The sequence below is a fragment of the Echiichthys vipera genome, assembly GCF_963691815.1.
Source record: "Echiichthys vipera genome assembly, chromosome: 3".
Classification (NCBI taxonomy): Eukaryota; Metazoa; Chordata; class Actinopteri; order Perciformes; family Trachinidae; genus Echiichthys; species Echiichthys vipera.
The window spans coordinates 26,999,413-27,022,384 of record NC_139828.1 but is presented as its reverse complement, the minus strand read 5'-3'; the positions used below and the strand labels follow the sequence as shown (position 1 = coordinate 27,022,384).

General features: G+C 40.8%; 1 protein-coding gene across 4 annotated transcripts in view; it reads left to right on the top strand.

Annotated features, from left to right (window-relative positions):
• Positions 1–22,972, top strand: part of lpp (LIM domain containing preferred translocation partner in lipoma) — a 160,099-nt gene that overhangs the window by 122,248 nt on the left and 14,879 nt on the right. For all 4 annotated transcript variants that reach the window (XM_083940419.1, XM_083940416.1, XM_083940417.1 and 1 more), the window contains one exon: positions 9,534–9,703. In XM_083940419.1, the coding sequence (XP_083796545.1) occupies positions 9,534–9,703 (170 nt within the window). The remainder of the gene's footprint in view (positions 1–9,533; positions 9,704–22,972) is intronic.

The window sequence follows — 22,972 nt, the reverse complement described above, 5'->3', positions numbered from 1 at the left end:
GTGATCCCAGACTCTCAGTATTCCACTGTATAGAATTAAGAAAGATGTGAAATTTTAATATACAATCAATATGTATGTGAGTTTCCAGTGAGATTTTAGCAGTGGCATACATGTATTTGAAATGTTATCATCAGATGGAAGAGAGATAGTCATTGGAAATAAGCGGAGAGATTCATTTGGGCATACTGTACTCCGTGCAGGACTGAGCTGTCGGGAAAGCCTTTCCTCCTGGTTTGAGCTAGCCTTTGTTTTATGATAAGAGCCAGAGAAGAAAAGGCTTTGCCATTTTCCCTCATAATGTCAGCTGGAAGAGCCCTCATAATTTATAAGACACCTCACATGAAATGTTCATGAGGAATCTTGGAAGAGATACAAATGGCAGTGTAGCTCCAGTAACAGCATAGGCCAGAGGAGTCAGAACAGATCAGCTAAGGTAAGTGGGTCAGAAAAAGTTTAGGTTCACACGCTGCGCTCTTGTGGAGCTGTCTCTGTTTCTTTTTAACACAACTGAGCATCATAACTTAATGTATTAATAGGCTTCCAGTTTAGACAGCTTTGTGCATTGTCTTAGATACTCTGGCGGAATTCATTTGCATATTACTGAGGTCGCCCTCAGCAACCTCTTAGGAGTTTGCTTTTAGATGTGCCTCTACATGTCATAACAAGTGGGATGTGTGTCAGAGTAAAACCTTTCTGCTGGCTTAAAAAGACGCCCCCCATCCCTCAGCCCCGCTTCCCCACAACACTCCACCTCCACAGTCTCCGAATGCCTTTGGCCACCCATCTCCCCAAATACAGCTAACTGTTTCTATTCAGTGCATGAAGGTGTAGCTTTAAAGTCATGTTCATTTGTAATGTTCATTTGGAGCGTATACGGAGAAAAAAAAGAGCTCTTGTAAACATGCAGGTACAATATGATAACACATTGAACTTTATACTGTAGACATTTTTTATACAATACTGCTCAAGTTAAGTTCTTAAGTTTTAAGCCTTAAGATTTTTATTAAATCATACCCTGAATTGTAATAATTTTTCACAGCATTGTGTCGGACCTGTAGAACACCGGCTCAAGTTAAAATTCTGGGAAATATGCTAAAGAACGTTCTGGCTTGTTTGTATTTCTTTAAACCAATCACAATCATCTTTGGTGGGTGTAAGCCCTGGATTCAGCAACGACGCCCTTGCGAAATAGAAAGCAAAGATAGTGAAAGGGGAGCAGAACGTATGCTGAGATGGGCACGGTCTTCATCCAGTGAGTCAGCTGCTCAATATATTTACGTCCTTTAAAGGGGACATATTATGCTGATTATCAGGTTCATACTTTTTTTTGTTTTTTGGGTTTCTGCTTGAACACGTTTGATTTAATGTTCAAAAAGCACAATGTTTTTCTCATCCTGTCTGTCTGAATATACCATCTGTATTCACCATCTGTCTGAAACTCTCTGTTTTAGCACCTGTCTCTTAAAGACCACCTCCTGAAAAAGCCCAGTCTGCTCTGATTGGTCAGCATGTCTGGGTTTCTACGCTCAAACGGTCTCTGAACCGTCATTACAGCCAAGAAATTTCTACCTATATATTATATATATATATATATATATATATATATATGTACTGGATAGTATAGTTGTGACATCACAACTGTACAGAAGGCCGTTTCTGAATACAGGCATTTATATAGTATCTAGATGTGCTTTGTAATTAAAAAGAAGACAAGGAAATCCCATCTTTTTTAAATGTTGCACCTTTAATTACCTCTCTATATCGTAGTTTACATTGTTAGTGGTGGAGTCCGCCATTCCCACCCATAATTAAAATGGCCTAACTATGCACAAGGGATTCATAGGGAATGATGCATGCATGTAATCCAGTTTTGCTGTTAATTTAACCGCATTGATGTCAGCCTCATCGTTAACTGTTTAGTCTCCTACAGCTATATCAGAGTTAATGCTAATGCTAACCCAACATTTTCTGCTGCAGCTGCCTCACATTAAAAGCATTCAGCCGGCAGAGTGCCTTTCTACAAAACACAACAGCACATGCAGTTGGCTTTGTACTGACTTTATTTTGCTTTGTAAACAGACAGACCACTTCCTCTTGAATTTCTAAAAAGAACAAAATCAAATTAAAACATTAAAAACAACTGCCAACAATAGACACGTTATTAAAAAGTGATATAAAAACCTTTAATAACAAAAAGAATTTGCTAAAAAAAAATTGAAAGGGGTAAAATATTGCTCTATTACATGTTCTTAATTGAGTTTTGACACAAATAGGCACAAGCAGTATAATAGTCTTCCATTACCAACAAAATAATTACAGTGGATTTTATGATAGAACCTGCGTCTAATTTCCCCCCACAGTAATCTCCTCATGGGCCCTTTAGTTTGAAGAGCCTCTGTTCTCTTTCACTATCAGAGGATTTCCTCCACAGTGGTTGGAGTGTTGCCTTGTTGTTGTACTGTTCTGTACTCTGTGTGTATATGTATGTTGCAGCAACAGAAGAGCATAATGCTGCTGGAAGGAGGTCAGCGACCACCCAGGGGGGACTTCATATGAGACAGTCTGGTGACATGGCAACTAGTCTAAATCCCATGCATCACTATACCACCTACAGTGGATTATAATGCTCGACTGCAAAAGACTAGATTATACAACACAATAGCCACGAATGATCCATCATAGCTGCCTTTAGAAGACAAATGCAGTATGTGGATTTGACTTCCAAGACTCCTTTCTAATGTAAATAATGTTGCTTTGCTTTGATTGTAAATATACAAATGTGTCAGACTGAAGTAATTATGCAAAAACCTCCAATTTTTCAGTTTAAACTGTCTATAATTCTGTTCTTTAATGAATGAGATCTTGGCAGTTTTTCTGCTATGTCATCATATCACTTGTAATTGGTCACATGATGTTTTCAATACTTTATTATAGTTGTTACTATTTTGAGCGGTGGGGGGAGTTTCATAAATCATGGAGTAGTTTCTTCAGCATAGTTTATGGCATTCTCTCATTATTTTGTCCCAGCTCCGCCGCTGACCTCACAGCGCTGCTTTCTAGTTTCTCAGCTGATGCAGTGTGCCAGCATGGGGCTTCTGTTCCCGGCGACAGAAGCCCGCTTTTTGGCAGCAGTTCACGTGAGGTGACCACCCCCTCCCACCCACCCCTTTCCCCCTCCCCTTCCTCCCCCGCCAGGCTCGGCGCTTGCTATCCTGCCTCGTTGAGACAGCTCCACTGAGGCTTGCAAGATCAGCTGCCGTGCGAGCCCAGCTGAGGCTTCCGGGCACTCACGTTGCTAGATTTCATTTGTGAGTGAGCGTTTGACCTCAGGAATGAGTAGACATCCGCATGCTCATGCACGCGAGCGCAGACATAGTTACAAGCACACGGGTGCGCACGGACAAACTGCATATAAACACACAACACATCTTTGAACGCACAGCTGCCCCAAATATTGTGCTGCTACACACACTCACCTGTCTGCCCCCCTCCTTCACCCCATTCGCCAGCCCTGCTCGCTCCCTGGCACCCCTTCATGTCGCTCCCACCGACCTGCTTCTAAAACATGTAACCTACACTCAGTCCCCCTCGCTCTGCTGCCGTGGGCCCTGACAGGCCGAGCAGTAATGCTTAGTGGCACAGGCTCGCCTATCCTCCATCCTCCACCATCGCCGCAGCAGTTCTGCAGATTGCTATTTGCTGACATTAGGAATGAGATTAAAGGCAGGGGTTAGGAAAGAGGCATTCAGAGATTGAAATGCAGCGATGACAGCTATTTCTCTTGTCATACTAAGGCAACTGAAGGCCACAGCATTGTCAGGCTGCAGGGAGGGCAATCTGAAGCAACAAAGTAGATTAACCTAGAGGGGAAAGAGATGAAACAGCACACAAAGAGTGTCCTCTGGCAGTTCAGTAGCTGGCAGTTACATTATTTTCTGCTGCTAACCACTCGCTGACCTGTCTTTAATTAAGTGTGAAGAAGTTATGACAACTTTGTACCTTTGTTTGGCCTGCCCTTTTAAAAGGTGTCACAAGAAATGAATGTTGCATTAGGACGAAAAATTAAGACAAATCAACATGTGAAGTAGAGCGAGAAAATTAGAGGTAGCCACATCTTTATTAGTTGTTCTAATTTCTAGTAGCATTGTTGTGTTGTTGATATTGAAACACAACATATGAAGTCGTTGAATGTATTTTGGGCTTTTTTACCACCATATCTATGGGATATTTAATTCCAAGCACAAAACTTTAGTTGAAGTCCCAAAATGGATTTTGTGGTTCTTTTATTAGTTTTGGATACAAGCTACAGTTGCTGGCTTTGCCTTTGGGGTTTGCAAGGGTTGCACCAGCAGAATTGTATTCTTTAGTAACATAGTGTGAAAAGTTTGGTCTCCCACAAAAAAGTTCCTTGCGATCCTTCTTTACATGCACGATCTTTGATTTCTGACGATGTAAGATCAAATTGAGCTGCAAGTGTGCTCCCTCTCTGCCTTTCATGCTGCTTCAATATCACGGCGTGAAAAAAACAAAGAAGGCAAAGACTGAGGGAAATCTGAAGCGTTCTGCCACTCAACATCCCCCATTCCCAAACAACAGCGTCTCACTGCCACTACAAATACATTAGAAATCAATTATTTATGGAACAGAGTCAGGGCCTCTTTAATCTTTTCCTTTTATCCAATTAAATTGTCTAACCATTCTAAGCCTCTATAGCTCACAGGGAATGTGCTTCTTTAAAACAAGAAAAGAAGAAAAGATTTTCTCTTCAGTCCTTCTTTTGACTTTCGATGTAACAGAGAAGAGACACTTCTGAGGGTTGAGGAATGAAAGGAAAGAAAGTGAGTAAAGTGTAAATGAACTCCCCCTCCCGCCCCGTCACCATTGCATTGGTTCTACAGGAACTATTTGAAGTTTTGATATTAAGACTCTGGTTCCCTTCCCCGCGCAAAGGGACGCTGGGGAACGGTGAGGCCTTTCAAGATTCCTTTATGCCCAGCTGAAATAGTTCGAAAGTATTTGCGATCATCTCCACAGGGGTAAATACGATGTTGCTTCAATTGGTGTCCTGTATTATTCAAGAAGTCAATTGAAGTAGTGTCTCAAAATTGAAAATGCACCTGACGCAGACGTGTGAAATTATTGATGTGAAGCATTGTAAAACACTCTTCACTTCTGTCTATTATCATACAGTAAGACTGTTAAAGGAAGAAAGTTACAGATGCATTGAGTAGCTTTACATTTTTAGACTTTGTGGAATCATTTTCTCACCCCACAATGAAAAGCGTGATGGTAGAAGGATGCTTAAGACCTGAATGTGTTGTGGTACATATAATGAAACACAACATTAAATATACTGGACTGGTGGTCAGTCAAAACAAGCATTTTGAAGACATCACGCTGGGCTCATGGGAATTGGAATGGGCATAATGCACTTTCTGACATTTTCCAGACTAAACAATGAATCAATTAATTGACAAAAATGGACAGACTCAATAATGATGAAAATAGAGCTGAATCAATTTGTCGATTAGGGCATTAGTCAATTGACAGAAACCCTATCAATCAATTTTGATTTCCTGAATCTCAAATGTGAATATTTGCTATTTTTTCTGTACTTTGCTCACTAATCTTTTAGTGCTAGTCAGACAAAACAAGCAATATGAGAGGCCCTGGGAAATTGTAACAGCCATTTTTTTACCCTTTTCTTACATTTTATAGATGAATCTATCCATCAGTTAGAAAACTAGAAGCAGACTACCAAGACATGGCCTAACGCAATGTTTCCGAAAGTGAAATATAATTTGTGTATACACCTCGTGAATCACATCCGCTCCTAAATGTAGTCAGTTCTTTCTTGGCCCGTGCTACGCCCTTCCACCAAGTTTCATGAAAATCAGGACAGTAGTTTTTCCGTAATCCTACGACAAACATACAAAACGTAACCTCTTTGCTGAAGGTAATATCGATAAGTGAAATGCGTTGCAGTTTAACCCTTTTACAGTCATCATCATCTTTACAATACAAATACAATCACACATCAACAAATTGCTGGTACAAGTACTGTTATTTATATCCTCCGTGTCCCCATTGAAACCAGTCATCTACTTAGAAAATCGCTTGGCATGATGGGAGACAGCGCCAGGACCTGGGATAAAACCAAGTCATTTATATCCTGTCAAACAATAGAGATTAGAGCTGATGCGATTTGTCCATTTATTGTTAAGTTGATGGATGGATAATTCATCTGCAACTATTTTGGCAATGGAATCAGTTTAGGATGAAGTTTTTAAGTAAAAAGGCCAAAAACTCTCCGGTTGCAGCTTCTCATGGAGAAATTTATCAAGCCAATTTCCTTTGTCTTCTGTGGGAGTAAGCTGATTATCTTATGTTGATATTTTGGACTAAAGGTCAAAAGAAAATAGCTGTCTGAATGTGTCAACCAAGATATAATAAGAAATAATGATGGACATAAATGGACTTTTTGACTCTTATTATGAATTGGTCCTTTCTATTTTTGGTTATATTTTAGAAATAGAAATGCATACAGTAGTTTTGAGGCCAACTGTAAGCTGCCTCAGATCTTCTGCTCTTTGTTACATGATCATGTGATCATTCATGTGTGGGCTGCTGATGTGTGCACGCAGCATGCCATGACATGTCTGTGGGTACGCATACACTATAAGATACATGTGTCTGTGTTGGTATATGCTCGTCTACATGTGTGGCATGTCTAGTGCAAAGACATTTTTTTTTTCATTGTGTACGTGCCTGTGTTTGTGTGTGTGTGTGTGTGTGTGTGTTGGGGTAAAACTGTGTACACTGTACACACAGTCGCGCACAAATAGCTCCTGAGGGCCCTCGCGATCACAGACTGCCAAAAGGAAAAGGATTTCCGAGAGGTTTCCTTCTCGCTATTTAAAGTGGGAGCCCTGTGGGACATGTTTGGCATTCTCATCCACTCACTGAAGATGGCCTGTGATCTGAAGCCACTAACAGGCTCGGCATGCTCCGTCTCTGTCTCTCACTCGCTCTCCCTCCCTTTCTCTTTCCCTCTGGCTTTCTGAAGTGATTACCCTGCTTGTGATTCCACTGACACCCACATGTCCCCCGGAGACGTGCCTTCACTAGTTTGTTTAATCTGCCTTCCTGTACAGTAGGTAACACAGCCATAATTGAGGTGTGGATAGAGCTGTAGGAACAGACGTAACCAATAACAGGTTTTATGAAAACTTGGCTGCGCCTTAAGTTGCGGAAGACCCGCTAAATAAATGCACAAAATGCTGCCGTGATAAGAATTCAAAACGTTAACAGCTAGATGTCTTCAACAGCAGTCTGTCAGCCTTGTTTTTTAATGTATCCCCAGTTAATAAACAATGTATACTGTTGTAATAGAGGCGCACATTTTGGCGTTTCAATAAGGATTTGGAAATGTTACTCGAATAGTTGCAGATCCAGTCTTTTGTTAAGCAACTTTTCTCAGTTTCCTCTGAGGCTGACAATAAGATAATGAGTTATCTGAGATTAGAATACCATTAACAGGCCTCGCAGTCAAGCAGATATTTGATCTCAACAACATATGACTTCCAAAAGTTGTGCTGATACCTGAGACAGATTCAGCTTTACACTCCGTTTGAATTTTTGATATGAAAACAGCGAGTGGAACTGTGAAAATGCAAACATCAGATACTCTATCTCCCCCGGTTAGTGTCTCGCCTCTGTCTGTAACACGCTTGAACTGCTCTGTTCAGAACATACAGAGTGTCAATCATCGCCCAAATCAGCCTTTAGATGAAGCCAAAAAAAAAAAAAAATGAAAAGGAACAAAAATTGTCCGTACAACTGAACTTGAATTAATTAAATATACTGTATCATACTTCCTCTGAGAGATTGCATCTGTCCTCAGATGTGTAAAAAATAAAACATTCTCAGATATCTTTTTAAACCCTATTATTGTAAGATACCAGTAATTAAATTGACAGTGTTATTAATTGGGTTGAAGATAACTTGCATTGAGTCGAGGACATCTTAAACTCAATTAAAGATATCTCCAACTCAATTAAAGATATCCAAATGCCATGTCCCGCAATATGCAATCAGGTCTTTTCTAGCGCAATAATATCAGTTCACTTGTGCCCCTTTTACAAAGACTTAGTTGTACTTCTGAAGTTTTCTTTTTATCATTTAAAGCCTGATTTTCTGAAAAAGATGTCGTTCATGTCACACTTTGGCGATGTGTATAGTTTCTTTAATGTGGCATAATTATAGTATTTAATCCTTCCTTATCCAGTGTTTGAAATAGAAATGAAGATTAGGCACTACTGACATTAAAAGGGATAGCTCCATTTTTTGGGGGGAACTAGGTAGTATGAGTGGATGGCAGCTCAGCGTATGGATCCTGTGATTGAACAACTTCGAGCGAGCCGGCGGCCTGTCAGACAGAAACAAACAGCAAGAAATGGAAGCAGGTAGCAAAAATATCTTCAACTGATTCTAGTACTAAAACCATTTATTAATCAGCAAAAAGTTCATCAGAAATTATACAGATAATCAATTTGGCCTTTATCCATTTATCAAGCCAAAATGCTAAACATTATCTGCTTTTTTCCTCATTATTTAATTGTGAGTTGAACACATTTGGGTTTGGGTCTGTGGCTCAGACAAAACTCCAGAACTTGTGATCAGTATTTTCTACAATTGTTCGATGTGTTCTCGATTAATCATTTGTTTGGAAAAATAAGACCTGGAATAGAATTGTAAATTTAATAACTAAACAACCCTACACAGGTTTACAGTATGTGAGGGATCAGTTTTAATAATTTCGACTTTGTTCCTTGGCAATCCCGTCAATTTGGCTTGACTCCAAATACAATGTCCTTGAGCCACTATGGAGAAGAGGCCGGTCAGAACAGAAGTTCTAATCAGAGCTGCAGCAAAATAACATAAACACAACATACCACCATAGTTAACAATTGAATCCAGAATTGACCCTGAATTTGAATTATATATTTATTAACTATTAGCAACACACATAAAATAATGTTAAGCTCTCTGCTCATACCAATATACAGCTTGAGACTCCTGTTTTGTGCACACAGACATGTACCTTTTGAACTGGAGAGTTTTATGTCGAACCGAGCCATAGATTTGCTCCAACTCTGGGTCTCCTAACTTTGTCTTTGGAGAAAGGAATGGGAGTTTTACTTCTGAAACCAGGGGCCCCATAACATATCTACTCTCTACTGTATACCCAACTTTATAAATCATGTTAAAGATTCTCTGCACACTGTAGGATGATTTACATCAACTCAAGTTGTTTACTCTGATCAGAGCATCTGCCAGCACATGGAAACAGTCACACTTTTTAGCTCTCCTACATAACACTATACATTATTGGATCATTTGTTTTCATCTTGATAGTGTTTTCAGTTTGTGGAATGTGGCTGTTGCTATCCCGATAAATGCTATCTGACCTTAAATATCTGTGGATTCATACTGAATGTTTTCTCAGCCTCCCCTCCTCTTCCTCTCCCCAGGGCGCTGTTCCAGCTGTGGAGAGAATGTAGTGGGTGAAGGCACCGGCTGCACCGCCATGGACCAGGTCTTCCATGTCGACTGCTTCGTCTGCATGACCTGCAGCACCAAGCTGCGTGGCAAGCCTTTCTATGCTGTGGAGAAAAAGGCGTACTGTGAGCCTTGCTATATTGTAAGTAACGTTTTCTTTCTGCCTCACCGGCTAGTTTTGGTTCACTCTGGTTATTAATGTGTCAATTTTTTCAGGGGAAATTAGGGGTGGGCACATTGGTAAATCTGTGCCTGGAATGTTCATGTATTTTTTACTTCAGGCAAAAATTTTGTTTCATCAAAGCCCGGCAATCTGTCACCTCCCACCAGACATATCTTCATTTCCTCTTTTTCTTTGGCTTTGTTTTATTTTTGGTCACTGAATGAAACTGAAGGGACTTCTTGCAGTTACACAATTTTTAGTGACGGATACCGTTTAATGGCATAGACATGAGAAGATGTAAGAAGAACAGTGTAACTAACAAAATGTGTCTTGTCAAGTGTTCAGTGTCTTGACTTTAAAGCTCTTTGAATGTGTCAGCGGACTAGAAATTACTACTAACTCTGTAAAAGTAGGTGCTAGCCAGCTAGCTAATGGTTTAGTGCTGACATAATTAGCAAAGTCTAATGTTAAAGACTTACATATAAATGAACGTGTGTCACATTCATCATTTAGGAACTAGTTTTGATGTCAAGGTATCAGTACCAGTCTTGACATTTTTTAGCGATTCCCAGCCCTAATAATTAATCTCACTGTTGTATCACTCCTTCTCTGAAATGCTTTGCAGCTATTGACACTTGTTTCATTCCATTTTATAGTCTATGGTTTTTACATTTGTCACACTCTCTTATAGACTCACAGTAGTGTCTCAGAGATGGAGAGGAAATGTTACTAATAGTTTAGCCTTTTAACCTCAGCCAAAGTCTCATGGAGCTGCGTGCTGGTGCAGTAAGCGGCCACTCCAGCTCCAATAAACACGGTGGAACATAGCAGGAATTTTGGAACAGGTTTTCACACAATAGTGAAGCCACACTCACGGAGAAGCGGCACACCTGCTCCACAACTTGTCTGCCATGTTTATGTCTCCTCTCCCAGCATATCCGGTGTTTTCTCATTCGGACGGGAGCAGTCGGTGGTGCTGTACTTTTAGCCTCGGATCCTCGTAGCAAGGTGCAGAATGCTGCCGTACGAACGGAGACACCTGAGGTGTGAGGGGAAATGTCAAGGTGGCTAATGAGCTGGGCTGCTTGGATGTCTTGGCTACCCGCTACTTCAATGTTTCTAGCCTGTGACAACCTGATAGATATTCAGATCATTTGCTCTTCCTGAATAATGATATCAGAGATGCATCCATTGTCCTTTTATAATAGAGGATTTTCAGATATCTTCTCCATGGTGAATTAAGATGAGGATTAAATTGTTCTCACTTCAGTGAGCTGGTGCATAACTCTAGACTTACAGCTGATAAGCAGTCAGATATGGTTTGAATGCACTTTGTTAAACAAGTGTTAAAATCATGTTAGAATATAACATGGTGTTAATTCTCTCTTATATTGCGCAGAAGAGTCTGTCTCTTCTGTTTCCTCATTCTTAGTTTTGACTTTTCTTCTGATCAAAAGTTGACCCGACTGAGGAAATGACTGACAGTTAGATATCCAGTTGGTGTCTTAAGTTATTTTTAATCGTGGGTGTTCGGGTTTTCCTGTCGTTATGTTGAGCAACACACATGAAAGTATTTCCTTGCACAATATTGTCAGGAAAGACGCAGCATCTTGAAATTGTTTTGCAGAAGTGTTTCCCTCACTCAGTTTCATTAGAATATGGTTCCGTTTTGTCATCTGGATATGACAGGGTTGAGGTTTCTTAGTATCACAATACCATGTAAATTTGAAGGGCATTCCTGAAAGCTGAGACGAAAGTAGCCCTGTGATGCAATGAGCCATTACAATGGATATTTTGAGTAATAGCTTTTAACTTTAACTCTTGTTTTCATTAAGAAAACTGTGTGTTTTAAAATGTGAATGAGGATCAGTGTCCCCAGATACAAATGAATCCAACAAGGAGAAAATAATCCTTAAAGTGAAGCATCAAAGTATGTGTACAGGTGCCAGGTAGTACAGCATCTGTAAACAAAGGTGTATAAAGCCTTTTGTGTCTCCAGAGGGAGCTGTGTGAAGATGTGATAAATGTCCTCAAGTGACCTCTGTAGCCCCTTCCTTATCTCTGCTCTAGGCCAGCAGCTTCAGGTGGCCGAGTTGCCTTGTGGGCAATGTAGGCATCAAGTTTTGACGAGAAACGTGGAATAATAAAGGTGATGTCTACACTTCTGTTGCATTGATTTTGATCCTTTATCAGTGTTATTAGTGCAAAGCTAAATCAGCAGAGCAGGCTTCTAAAACCCAGGATGTGAACATTTAGATTGTTCCTTTAATATCATTGTTCCATTCCTGGGCCTATATATAGGCGTGAGTCGTTGTAAATACTTGAATTAGAATGTAAATAGAAAATAAATGGAAAGAAGAGTTAGTAAATAGGCTACATTCTGTCGTCTGCATGTGTGTCTCAGTTCTCATTATGAAAATTCTCAGTAACAGTAATTGACCTTGATCCGTCTCAAACTGTGTCATGAATGGTCCTTGATTTTGAGGGAACTGGGCCTGGAAAGTCCTTAAACATCTTTAAATCTGATGTCTAAGGAGGTGTTGGCATCCTGGATAGGAGCCACACTAAAACAAATGTTGTCAGGTATTTATTTGCTTACAAAGAGAGGAGACTGGGCTTGTACCAGTACCAATGCCTAGTTACTGTGAGGGCTTTGTTTTTGGCCAGTGAGGGATGAAGCGTCTTGATGAGCGGGCAGTTTCAAAATAACTCCTGATATACTGTATACACTAATTGCTTTTTAGAAAACATCTTGAGAAATAAATTCAAACACACACAAACACACTGATATTGTTGATTCTTCTGACAAAGCACATTAACACATACATACAAATTTCTGTCACATCACTTACAGGAAACAGCTTGATATGCACTTTACCAGTAAAGTCTGGAATTTGAGCTACATGACGTTTAAACCAGTGGCAGGCCATCTCTTAAATCATCTCTTTTCAGAGGCACTCACTGTGATTGTAGTTGTCTTGTCTGGAAGTTCTCCAACTCTGATACATGCGCTAAAGAGGAATGGGATAATTTAAGAACTTTATTTATGCATTTCATCAGCATAAATGTTCTTTTGGCACAAGATCAAAAGGATGGGGGAAATCTGAATTTCTTAATGAAAGTAATTTCTTCTTCTTTTATTCCCATCCTCAGGGTCATATGCCTCTGTACGATTAGAGAATGAACGTGAGAGTTGAGTCTCTGAAGAGAATTGTCATATCCCAGAGAGAAAGAGGAAAACTTCAAGTTAGCCTCCAAGTCAGTCGGTCTAGGAATCTCTCAGAGCAAACGAACATGAATACAGTGATGCTCTGTGAATTGTAGATTCCCATTGGGTGCAACATTTTACTAGCAGCTTCTTACACCCTTATTTATCCCCTGTTTTCCATCTTCCAACTGAACTTGATTTTGTAAAATTTGTGGCCATGTCCTCAGATTGGATGTATTAATAGTGCATTCACATGCTCCTCGGACAGTCCGATTTCCCCAGTGAGGAAATCGCTCCATCGGAGTTCAGTGTGTTTGTGAGTTTAAAGTCGTAATGTGGAAACAACATGGACGCTACAAAGAATATGTGTTGCATTTGATTGCTTAGAGTGTTTGAACAACAGTTTGATAGCTGCTTCCAGTATTTACCTGACTAGTTATCAGGGTTAATGCTTTTAAATAACATCTAACTAATAGGTCTTTATGTGGCCAGCAACTACAGTTACAACCTCCTTTAATACCATGATACAAATTCCATGTAAGCAAAGAATTGATATGCAGTACAGTAATACGTTTCTTACCATCAACCCAATATTTACTTTCATCCGTCATGTTTTTACAATTATAACAACAGCACATGAACTCAGCATCAATTTAAAAAAATCTAATTTAAAATGTGTTCTTTCATTGTTATATGTGTGCATACAAAACGTATTAAGGACAACATTTAACTCACTTATTTTTATTGTATAATAGTTACTTGTCAGTTTTCTCAAACTGCATTTCACTGCAGCCATTCTGAGTAAACTCATTTTACATTGCATATTTTCATCCCAATTGTTATGTACTGTAAGTGTGAAATAGATTTTTCTAACACCCTCTTACAGGTATAACAGGTGCCCAAGGAATCTCTCTTTGTGTAGAAAATGTATAAAAGTATGAAAAAATCTATAAATCCCTTTGCCAGGAATTGCAAGAATATGTTTTGCACGCCAAGCTGATTGTCATCCAATAAAGTCTTCTGCCATTTATCAAAGAATGTCATCAGCAGCCCCTTTATATCAGCTCAGACTTTACATATTCTCTGGAACAATATCAGCATTTGAATTAGCAAGATCCATCTCTTCCACTGGGTGATTTGCCTCATTCAAACTGTTTGTCTAGATATCTTTAATTCCTTTTAGTAATGTGCAGGAACTCACCTGCATCTGCTATCATCACCTGCCTACTGTACTTCCTGATTTTACAACCTGCTATCTCTCTCTCACCAACCTCAGTCACACCACTGGCCCACACATTGCAGGGCAGCAATCGGCCTTTGTCCTTGGCACTTCCCATGTTTGCCTCCGCAGAGGACTTATCGCTGCTTATTTGAATACACAACTGTGTTGATAAATTCTACAGTCATTCAGTCAATGTCTCATTTTGCATGGAGTGCTTTATAGTCGTGTTATTGTGACAACAGCGGGTTGCCATTGGGTTCTCTCTTTTTTTTTTTCCTTGTCTGATGTCTTTCAGCCTGAGGTGTCCCACAGCTTCCCCCATTTCATGTTTGCACAATGCACACATGATGAGACGACTATGAGTGTCTGTGCAAACACCACTCGGCGAGCCGTCCATCATTGTTACGCGGAGACAGCAGGTTTGAGTTTGAGTGCTACTAAGTGTTTTCCAAGAAAGCTCTCGTGAAGCATTTTCCAGCAAATTCAAGTATTGCTGACTGTATGTTTTCTGCACACTGTAACAAATCAATCCCTGTGCATCTCAAAATTCACAAACAGGAGATGAACCCATTGGGGCGGGACAATATAACAACAGTATTTTTCATAACAACCAGGCATCCCAGCTGGCTCTCTTGTGCGTTGTAATTGAAGATTCAATAATGTAACTAGATCTACGATGACATTTACAGTTTTTGTGTGCTCACCCCATAGACTCTTAAAATGGAAGCAGCAATTGTGACGCATTGGTTTTGTGGTTCGAGTATGGCATTTGGTTGTCGGCATCTTAGAATGTGAGTGCCAGAAATGACCATATTTGGACGAGAGGGCGGAGCTGGAAAGAACCGCATGCAAGTGACGTTTCAGTGGCGCTGCTCTAAGCTAAATGCTAAAGAGGGAAACTATAACCAATTTTCCGTGCAAATCCTCTGGTGGACGGGCTCCAGGTGCTGCTGCCACTCATCTGCATGTAAAGCAGTAATGCAGAGCCAGTTGAACATTATTACTTTCCCTTAAGTTACCAGCTGAGGCTAGCACTACCTAGATAGCTTGGTTAGCAAGGTGCATCCACCGAACTTTGGGCAAGACCTGATTGACAGGTTGCCGTGTATTTCCGTCCTAAACATCCCGACTTTTTCATCTATTTTTCTCTAAATGCAACCAGAATTTATAAGTGAACATCATGCTGTATTGAAGAAGCGATTGAGAACATAAACTCATTAAGAAAACGTTCACTGAGGTAATAAATCAAGTGAGAAGTAGTGTTATTTTTCTCATTGACTTCTATGGAATCAGACTTCTTTTTGGAGCCAGTGGAGTTGTACCTTGCTGGACATTAGTAAAAATACAGCTTTAAGTCACTTCACCATTGGCTTCACTTTTCAGGCCCAGAAGCTGCGTCTATTACTTTTTTTTACTGCCTATAAAACCTTTGTACTGTAGATAGCCACAGGTTCAGATTTATCTTTAATTGAGTCAGTCTTCTTAGATGCACACAAAGGTGCAGGAAGTTGAAGATTTGAGGATTTTTTTCTTACACTTTTTTCCCCTTGAAGAATCAGTCTCTCATTCAAAGCTTGCTGAGTGCTCCACTTTAGAGGAAAAGTGCTATAATTTGACAGGCCAAGAGCACATTCAGCGTGCCAGCTTTTGTGTGAACACACCATCTACAGACAGCGTCATGTGTTATGATTATGTCCAGGTATGTGGTAAGTGTCGTGCTCTGTTCTTTGTACTTGCTGTATTTTCACTTGGACAAGTTTATGTTATAATCATTAAGGTTTTCATGAAATTAAAGCTATTTTTAAGACTATTTATGGTCTGCATTTTCCACAACTGTTTCTTCAAATATAAAGATACCCTTTACGTCTATAAAGTAATTTCCACAGTTAGTGTGCTGCCATTCTTGCACTGGATTCGTACAGGGATTCAGCTGTACCAGAGCTGTAAAATTTATGCTAATTCTAAACCAACATTTCCTACTGCTACTAGTTAAAGAGTTGTTAAAGAGCATTGTACTGCGGGTGAATTTTATTGTGAAGCAGTCGTTGAACGTTCTGTTTCATTGCACTTTTACTTGTCAGAAGTTGGAAGTTCCTGAGTACATGTGAACGCAGCACAATCAGCAGTGATGAGCTCCACCTGGCAGACCAACGCTGCTGACTGCCGTGAAGAGCGTCACTAACTCTGCGGAACTCGAGGGGAGAGATCTTACAAAGTACAACTTTAAGGATAAAACATGTTGACTCATGGAAGCTAATGTCTTACTATATTCACCAAACTAAAAACAACTATGTATTTGTTCACTCCTTTTTCACTACTTCACATAAAAAACAAACTAATTCATTATGTTCTTACAGTCATTATACCTTCTAGAGAGTTCAAGCCAAAATGTCACTACATCATTTAGAAATTATACTCTTAGAAATGAAGAGTAGAATTTCTCCCCCCTTTACTTTAGGACGACTGCCTTTAACCACAACAGCATATTAGTTTACAGAGCTGAGAGCAACAGGGACTGTTGCTTTCCCAATCTGAAAGCTCAACTGGTCTTTGGGATACAGCGTCTTTGAGGTTAATTGCTTACACAGGGTATCATGCCTACTGTTCTTAAGTCCATTCTATGTCATCCAGAGCTGCCTTGCAACTAGTTCTTGCAAATTTCTGCAGCATTCCCACATCCAGGTTTTTGGCCAGCTAATTCACTTTTAAACGGCTCCTTAGCTGCCCTTTGCTTCAGGTTGTATGCTGGTAAACAGATCCATTCAATCAGTCTAACTGACACCAGGGAATGGTAAAAGGGTTGCAGACAATGCTCAGTTCTCTGTTTGAAGCAGAATCACATCCTCACTTTCCTGTTTATACCACCACTTCCCATGAATATAGATCATCCAAAGTGCAGCCGGTTTAAGTGTACTGTAATGAGACTGATGTAAGTAACACAAGGTCACACCAGGAGCGGAGCTTCTTATTGAAAGAGCAGTAATAAAGAGATAGGGATTTGCCCACACAAAAACCTTAATCTATTTCTGCCTCTTTTGACAGTATTTCTGAGACCGCCAAGGTCACGGACGCCAACTTGCTTGAATGTAATTATGTTCATTATCTAGTGTTGTACTTTGGCTCTGTTATTTAAAATAAATGGGCTTTGGTCTCATTGGCTACACTTTTCGAAAGATTTTCCATTCTGCTATTGTAAAGGAAGAACTGCACGCAGCAGCCCTGACCTGCCAGTCACCAGGAAACGTTCATGATTGACTGATGAGCTTTTACCCTCCGTGTCTGTTTGTCTGTCTTGGAAAGTGGTGATTTCAGCCTTGCTGCTCGCCCATTCATGTTGCCTTTTTAATAGCATTTATACTATCAGTCTGCTTCTTTTCTGTTAATTAATTTTCACATGCAGGCACACCTTTTCAGTACTAACTCTTAATATGACTTTCTATCATCAGCAAGGACTCTTTTTTTAAAAAGATCATTTTTACGCTTTTCTCCTTCATTTGAAAGTACAGCTGAAGTTTGAAAAGGTGAGAGAGAGGGGATGACATGCAGCAAAAGGTTATGTATGTTAAAAGAAAAGATCAAATTAACAAATTCTGATCAAATAAAGGAACTGTGAATCAGATCTGTGTTTTTAAAGTATAATTTACCACGTCTAAAATATTACTGTTGAGAAATAATAATCAATACAATACAATACTATTAGAATTTCCCTCACTGAAAAAACTGGAGCACCTATTTCATGAACGGTCCTTTAGTCTTATTAAATACACAAGTCATATAACTAGTCCAATATTTGGAGGAAATTTCCCCATAAGTAACAATAACACATGCATCCATCGGGTCAGTTAAATATCCATGCATGTTTCTTTTTGGAGCCAGCCTCAAGGGGCCACTTTTTGAACTGCAGTTTTTGGCTCTTCCACATTGGCTATTTTTTTTCAGACCGGGAGGCTGCCGCTTGAATTTTACAAGTGAGTTCAAACACACCATACTCATACAATCTAGATGGCAAAGGAAATATTCTCTGAGGGTGGCACAGCACCCAGAGGCGACAGGCATGGTGCCAGCTGTATTGGGGCTTCTGGTAATGGATGTCCTCCACAGCACATTATATCAGACTACTCTCCCACCTACCAATGGGATATCCCTAAGATCTCCCCTAAAGCCCCTCCTGTCATTGAGAAAGGGGATATCAGTTCAATACATCCAATCACAGAGATGTAAACAGTACAACAAGGAAAAAAGAAAGCTTGTTATTTTGCTTCCCTGACGGAGTAATAGGTCTGTAATTAGAAATGACTGCACATCACCCACACACATGTCACTTCTCTGTGATGGATATCCAGGTAGTCAGATCCTGTGCCAGTGTGATGAGTTCAGGGCCCCCATAGACTCACCACTGTGGCGCTGCAGCTCGCTGTTGGAGCTCTGCGTGTCTGCACAGCTGCTACGCACACACGGAGCGGCAACGGCAGGTATACACCCACCCTTGTTTTACTTGTCGTCTGAGGCATGCTCACTAACGCTCGGCTTTCTGCTGACTTCGTCATCAAATATTCATGGCTGTCTGCATTAGCTTGCAGAGTTCTAATTGAGTTCTGTATATTCAGACGTGATTAACTCGGTCTAATTCCTCAAAGGAGTGAGCCAATTAGATAGCACTTGCATGAATAGGATTTCACATCTTTGTACGTCTCCAGTCTTGCCAAGACAATTATGCATGTGTATAATTCCGCTGTACAGTGGGTGTGAGCCCACTAAACTCAAGCAGGTCATTATTTCTTATTACTGATCCACACTACAGGAAATGCAGCTGTCCTATCCATTAGAAGCAAGTAAATGAAAGCATGAGTGTTGTTATTAGAATACACTGTTTGGACAACAGGGGAGAGAGTGATTCCAAACACCAGGCCCTCTAAACCTTCCTCATGTTTTTTGTCTAAGCATATTTCCTGCCCCCCAGGAGCAAGCAGGAGAAAAATATCCGTGACCCAGTGCTGACCCACCACAATGTCACTCTAACTCATGGCATGAGAGAACTACTGCCGGGGTCTTTGTCAGTTTCTCTCTGTAACCAGAGCAGGAGACATTGCCCAAAGTCCAGAGGGGTCACGTTCTGCTGCAGAGCTGAATTTAAGGCAGAGAGGCAGGCAGGCAGGCAGGCCAGCCACTTTGCCTGAGCCAGAGAGAGAGACCGAGGCCCCCACTGCCACCTTTTATTCTTTAAAGAAAGGCATGAGCAATGCATGATCTGTGTGTCGGCCCTGTCCCGTTGGCTGTAGCCTGATATTACTTAGCTCATATAAAAAAGTGTGCGTGGACAAATAAGGCTGCACAGCTGCGTGGAACAGAATGGATGAATTTTAAATCTCATCTGACACCTGCAAATTTTGTTACTTTGTCAAAACTCACGTTGTGAAGTGAAGGAAGGAAACCTGTATAGAAAAGTGAAAAGGATCTGGGGGCCGAGGCTGTTCATCAAGGCAGATATAGAAACCAAGTGTCAAATCAACAATTGAGGATAGGAGACTCTGACGGGATGCCATCCCTTTACTGCACGCGCTGGTCATCCATAACCCGGTGTAAATTTATTACACGGACAGACAGGGCGAGCTGAGCTGATCAGGGTAGACCTGCACTCAGAGGAAGCGCGGCCGTTCCAGGTCAGAGACACGGAAACCTCGGCGCACTCGTCCTCACTGACTGGCGTGCACACAGATGAGTGTCACAAACGCTCTGTCTGTGAATTATACAGCTGATAGTTTCAAGGTCACTGATCCTCTGTGTTACCAAACCATTAGGAGAATCACTTTACATTGCGTGACATGCTCGCTCGCACCCACACATAAACACACACCTCAGTCATCTGCATCCAGGCAGCAGAAGAGATACGAGTGGGTGATTTACATAACACGCTTATAAATGACAGGATTGTGTAAAGGAGTCAAGTCATGTTAATATATATTCCCATGCTCACACTGCGGGCCTGATGCTTACACACTGCTCAGACAGATGGACAGAGTCAGGATGCCAAGGAGCAATCGTCACTGGAAAGCAATCAGTGATATGTAAAATTTAAGTAGAATGTCAAGGGCTGGGGATGGTCAGGGAGTTGGACCGCAGGGCGGGGAATGGCAGGGGGTGGCTCACTTGTTAACCTTCGCAGGGTGACTTGGGAGAGATGGTCGTGATCACTGAGCCCCACCAGCTGAAAGGAAACACGCACACACACACACAGTTACACACAGACCTTTCCACCTCCGCAGCCTGAGCAGACCACAGATCAGGGAAGGGTGGTGCTCCCAAAGTCCCTTCGCAAATGTGTGAAGATTCAAATGAGCTCCCACACTCCCTCAACCAAAGCAGATTTCTGGCATTTTCTGGGGGCCAAGACCTCCATGATTTGGCTTAAAAATGTGGAAAACAAGTGTTTTCCCTTTAAACTCCACCACAAAAACCCTATCTATTGCTTTGTTAAAAGGTTTTTTTTCAATGTATCTCCCAAAACCTCTTGATTATTGTGAATGTAATGGATTTTTCAATGACTTCAACAAATATCACTGTGACAGAAACACTTGGTTAGGAAGTGTCCATAATTAGGATTCACACAGCATCAGCAAACACTGACATGCGACAGTTTTGCCAAATCTGCTTTTAAATATGCATGAAAAGAAGCTGGTGTCAGTCGTCAGCTGTGAGTGAGTTAACTGAAAGTGCTTCAAATAATAGAAGACCTACACAAATATACTGTAAACTGAAGACTGTTGAGAGCTTTTTAGTTATGACCTTTGCATCTATGATTTGGAAGTGTTAAGACGTGACGTAACACCCTTTCAAATATGATTTCCGGATCCAAGTTGTTCCGAGCCTCGTATTTCTACAACGCCGCAGTGCCGGGTTCCCCGTTGTTTGAACGGTCTTGAGTTTTTTAAAAATAACATAATTGTCATTTTATCTCTTTCTTATCGATGAAAAAGACGTCTATTTGGCGAAAAGGCTTGTAGTAAGGACAAAAGTTTGACAGGAATGTGTGTGTGTGTGTGTGTGTGTGTGTGTGTGTGTGTGTGTGTGTGTGTGTGTGTGTGTGTGTGTGTGTGTGTGTGTGTGTGTGTGTGTGTGTGTGTGTGTGTGTGTGTGTGTGTGTGTGTGTGTGTGTGTGTGTGTGTGTGTGTGTGTGTGTGTGTGTGTGTGTGTGTGTGTGTGTGTGTGTGTGTCATATAGGGGAAGCACTGGAAATAGAAAGGTGAATGTCTTCCAATAAAGTTTAGAAAAGAGCAAAGAATTAAAGTCAACACATAGAGTAATGACCGTGACTGGAAAAGTTGGCGGACTCTGAAAGAACAGACTCGCCTGCAATTACTTCTTACGGCCAAAGAGGCTGCTAGAAACAGGGCATCTTAATTCTTATGGAGTAAAACTTTAAGCTGCACAAAAACTGAAGTGTAAAAAACAAGTTGTGGTTTTACTGTTGCTTAACCGTGCATATGATTTACTGGACTTGTGTCATCACTGTGTGGTTGCCAGGCAAATGGCAATGAGTCCAGGAAGTTCCTGCCCCCAGCTAAGGAGCTAATCAGCTGCTGGGGCTAGCTTCATATTTAGCGTACAAACCAAACCCCAGGAACAGCTCTGGGCTGGGGGGACATTTTGGTGTAGTGCCCACGCTCAAATCAAAAAGCCTTTTTCTTACTAAAAATCATTATTTCCCAATAAACGTTTTCTTTAAGGCTGTAGGTGGTGGTGTCGGATTAGACTGCATTATAGTGAGCGTTTTTGTTGATCCCTGCAGTTTGTAACTTTCTCACTTTCTCTATAATATCACCTCACTGTGAATCATAGTTCCTTCCTCTCTATTATTTCCCACTTCTTCTTGCTCCCCTTCTTTTATAATACGTCCTGTTGAAAAATAAGCATCTTGAGTCCGTTATACTGTATTTGTTTGCAGGGTGATTTATCTTGTCCTGCTTGATTGACCCATATTAAGCAATAAAAGGGAGAGAGACTGCTTGTCAAGGTTCATTAAGTCAGCAGACACCTTCCCTTGGGAAGTAGGAGGGTCACTGATTTGACTCATAGCACACGACCAAGTCTGTGTCTCTTATTCACTGCAGAAGAAAGACAGCAGCAGCACTAAGGCCTTTCTTTTAAACAAGTTCAGTTGTGAGATATCGCCGAGCTACCTTCAGTAGGGTGGAGTTAATTCACACAGCATGGCCTGGCACTGAGCAGCACATTCTGTGAAGGTCTGGACACACACACACTGAATCAGATCATCTGTAAATCCGGCCCTCTCTGAGTTCAGCGTGCCAGGTCCTAAATCTCGTGCAGTCTCACTGTACTACAGCCTGCCTCCCGTCAGCCCGACTTGGCCATGTGAAGAAGAAAACCGAATAGATAGGTGTGAAATTGTGTTAAAGACGGAGGAGATGTGAACAGCTCACAGTTAGCAATATGCCACAACAAATTTCCAACTGTTTCATCTGCAAACGTGGAAAATATGTCTTTGTATCACCCGTAGCTGTCCACAAACCACAGACTGGATCATTTATAATATTTGAAATGGGGGTAAATCCTTGACCCCTGAGTGTGTGAACCAGTGATGCAAGTATTGATTTATATTATCTAGTTGTAAAAACATTTTTAATATAACAGGTCAGTGAATGATAATGAGTTGGCAACTATTTTCATGATCATCCATTTTAAAACAAAAATGACAAACATTTGATGGTCCAAACTGCTTTAATGTGAGGATTTGCCACTTGTCTTACAGTACATGCTAGTTAGCTATATATTTTTTGAAGATGTATTATTATTATTATTA